General features: G+C 41.7%; 1 protein-coding gene across 1 annotated transcript; it reads right to left on the minus strand.

Moving 5' to 3' along the window:
* Positions 1-228: 228 nt before the first annotated feature.
* LOC115272051 (olfactory receptor 52E5) lies at positions 229-1,170 on the minus strand. Its single transcript, XM_029915076.1, has one exon. It carries the CDS (start codon positions 1,168-1,170, stop codon positions 229-231), a length of 942 nt encoding a protein of 313 aa, XP_029770936.1.
* Positions 1,171-2,959: the final 1,789 nt, after the last annotated feature.

A 2,959-nucleotide genomic window follows, 5' to 3' on the forward strand; every position in this document is an offset into this window, starting at 1 on the left:
AAATGTGAGTGCTTTATTTTGTTTCTTGTATTTTTCTTTTGGCAAAGTAAAGAGATAGTTTTGGAATGTTTGAGCTATGTCTTACAAATTGGGAGAAATGGGGAAATATATTGTGATTGACGTATGTGGGAGTGCTGGAGTTAAAAAAATATTTCCAGTGTATACTTCTGCTTTGATCTGATTATTATTTTATTGACCTGTCATGGAAAATCCTCCTAGGGCTCAATGTCAGTAGCCTTTAGGGTTAAGCATCCTTAGTACAGGCTCTCTTATCTGTTTTGTCCTGATCCCATAGATAACAGGGTTAAGAGCTGGGGGAACAACCACATACAGATTAGCCAGAAGAATGTGGATGTAATGAGGGATGTTGTGGCCAAAGCGGTGTGTCATGAAAGAGAAGAAGGCTGGCAGGTAGAAAGCTAACATGACACAGACATGGGAGCCACATGTGCTGAGTGCCTTGAGCCGGGCATCCCAGGAAGGGAGGAGGAAGACTGCTCGGAGGATTTGAACATAGGAGAATCCAATCACGGAAAGATCAATGTATCCCACTGAGAAAGCAATCAAGCCATAGACGACATTGACCCTAATATTGGCACAAGCCAACTTTGCCAAACCCATGTGTTCACAGTAGGTATGGAGAATAACTCGGACACTGCAGAAAGGCAATCTCAGGATGAGAAATATGAATGGAGTCATAAACACCAAATTCCTGACTATGATGACTATGCTCAGGATAGCTATCACCTTGTTGGTGAGGATCATGCTATATCTCAGGGGGTTACAGATGGCAATATATCTATCTATGGCCATGACTGTCAGCACCACAGACTCCAGGCCAGTACATATATGGATAGTATACATCTGCATGATGCAAGCACCAAACCCAATCTCCCTGAGATTGAACCAGAAAATGCCCAGCATCTTGGGGATGGTGGCTGTGGATAAGCCAAGATCAGTGCAGGCCAACATGGCCAGGAAGTAAAACATGGGTTGGTGGAGGCTGTGTTCAGTCTGGATCACAATCAGGATAGTGATGTTCCCTAGGAGGGCTATCAGATACACTGCAAAGAAGGGGAAGCCAATCCAGATGTGTACATCTTCTAGTCCTGGAATTCCCACCAGAAGAAAGTAAGGGGGGTGAAACTGTGTATTGTTGGAATTCAGCATAGTGGTTGGAGTTGGTTTTAGATTCTTTTCTCGCAGGAGTTTACTTGCTTGCAGGGAGAGACCCTACCGTCATTCATAGCATGTTGCCTATTTTCTGGAGAAACAGAAAATCCATTTTTTAATTTCATAATACAGCAGAGGAGGCCTAAAGAGTCAATATGAGGCACAGTAAAAAGATACTCTTACTTCAAAGTATTTGCCTCACCTACATAGAAAACCATGTAAAAATTTCCAAATACAGGATTCCTGCATATTTCTTCCCTTCCAAGTTTAAGGAAAAATCAGCATATGGCAAATATTTATTATCAGTTGTGTCTCTTAACCAGGATGCCAAGCATAAACAAGATGATGTGTTTGTATGTGTGTGTGTATGTGTGCATGTGTGTGTGTAAGTGTAATATCACAGGACTTGGAGTGAGATGGATGATTCAGGGGAATGATACTTGGAACAATAGACCTGAAAAATTAAGTAGATGCTGTGTGAGAGGGAGCCCTGTAATGGTGAGGGACTGGAAAGCTGGTGTTTGGATTTGAGGTAAGGAATGGATTAAGAAATTTAGACACATTGGGAGACTATTATGTGATTCCAGCGAAGTAATACCCTTCCCAGAGCTACAAAGTCTTGTCATTCAATAGGTTAAATCACATTCTCATTCCTAAACAGTTTAACACTGGTTGTTCCCAGATATTTTGAAGAGCCTTTTGTGATTTTTGATCTTCTTTTCTGCCTCTTGCATTTTGGATTATATTAATGGATAATCCTTCATGCTGCCTGAATTGTGACAATATGTCTCTGTGTTTTTACAGTTCTAACAATACCAAGGCAAGATACTTGACTCCATTTGGGAACATGTTAGGTTATATTAGACTGTAGCTAGTTTCCCCAGTATAGTGATGGAAGCTACTGGGTTGAATGAAACTGGCTGCAGGCTTAACAATGAAATCTGTCTGGTGTGACTTGTCTAACAATGAAATCTGTCTGGTGTGCTTCGTGGGTGAGTCTGTGTTGTAACTGGCCCTGTGCCATGGATGTAACCTATAACAGGTGGAGCCTGTGGGATTCTTGGATGTGCACAACCATTAGAAACTGTGTTGTTACAGGGTATATTCTATGAGGTGCTCTGGGCCCCAAGAGGAATACCTACAATGACTGGGCTTATTGAGTGTGGGCAGTGCTACATCTAAGGCAGAGCAGTATGTTTTGCCTTGATGTTCCGTTGAGAGTGCAAGAAGTTCTAATACAGTGGTACCAATTTTACAGAAATAAAGTTCTCATGACATGGCTTTAACAGAGGCCTCAAAAACTGCTTTGGAGGTATAATGATGTCTCATTTGGATTGGGAATTGTTCATACTGTGTCTAATTGTGCTGTGGAGTTGCTTTCAAAGATGAACTATAATCCTGCTGGAGGAAGGAAAACACGTTATAAAGTGTTCACTCTCCGGGTTGTGTTGGTCCAGTCTTTTCCTACCTTTAAAAAAATGTTTTTATTTTATTTTTGAGAGGAAGGTGCAGAGAGAGAGGGAGACACAGAATCTGAAGCAGGCTCCAGGCTCCCAGCTGTCAGCAGAGAGCCCAACACATGTCTCAAACTCACAAACTGCCTGATCATGATGTGAGCCATAGTCGGAAAAATAACCGACTGAGACACCCAGATGCCCTCAACTTTTCCTTCTAATGGGGTCTGATCCCATGAAAGTCAATATCCACACCTTCTACCCCACGCATTACTTTTAACTAGATTCACCTTTCTATGCACCTTTATTATGTCAGAGAATTCTTTTCATTT

This window comes from Suricata suricatta, chromosome 11 (genome assembly GCF_006229205.1).
Source record: "Suricata suricatta isolate VVHF042 chromosome 11, meerkat_22Aug2017_6uvM2_HiC, whole genome shotgun sequence".
In the NCBI taxonomy this organism is placed as follows: domain Eukaryota; kingdom Metazoa; phylum Chordata; class Mammalia; order Carnivora; family Herpestidae; genus Suricata; species Suricata suricatta.

Coding starts and splice junctions, on each gene's coding strand:
- LOC115272051 (XM_029915076.1), bottom strand. CDS start 1,170: ATGCTGAATTCCAACAATACACAGTTTCACCCCCCTTACTTTCTTCTG.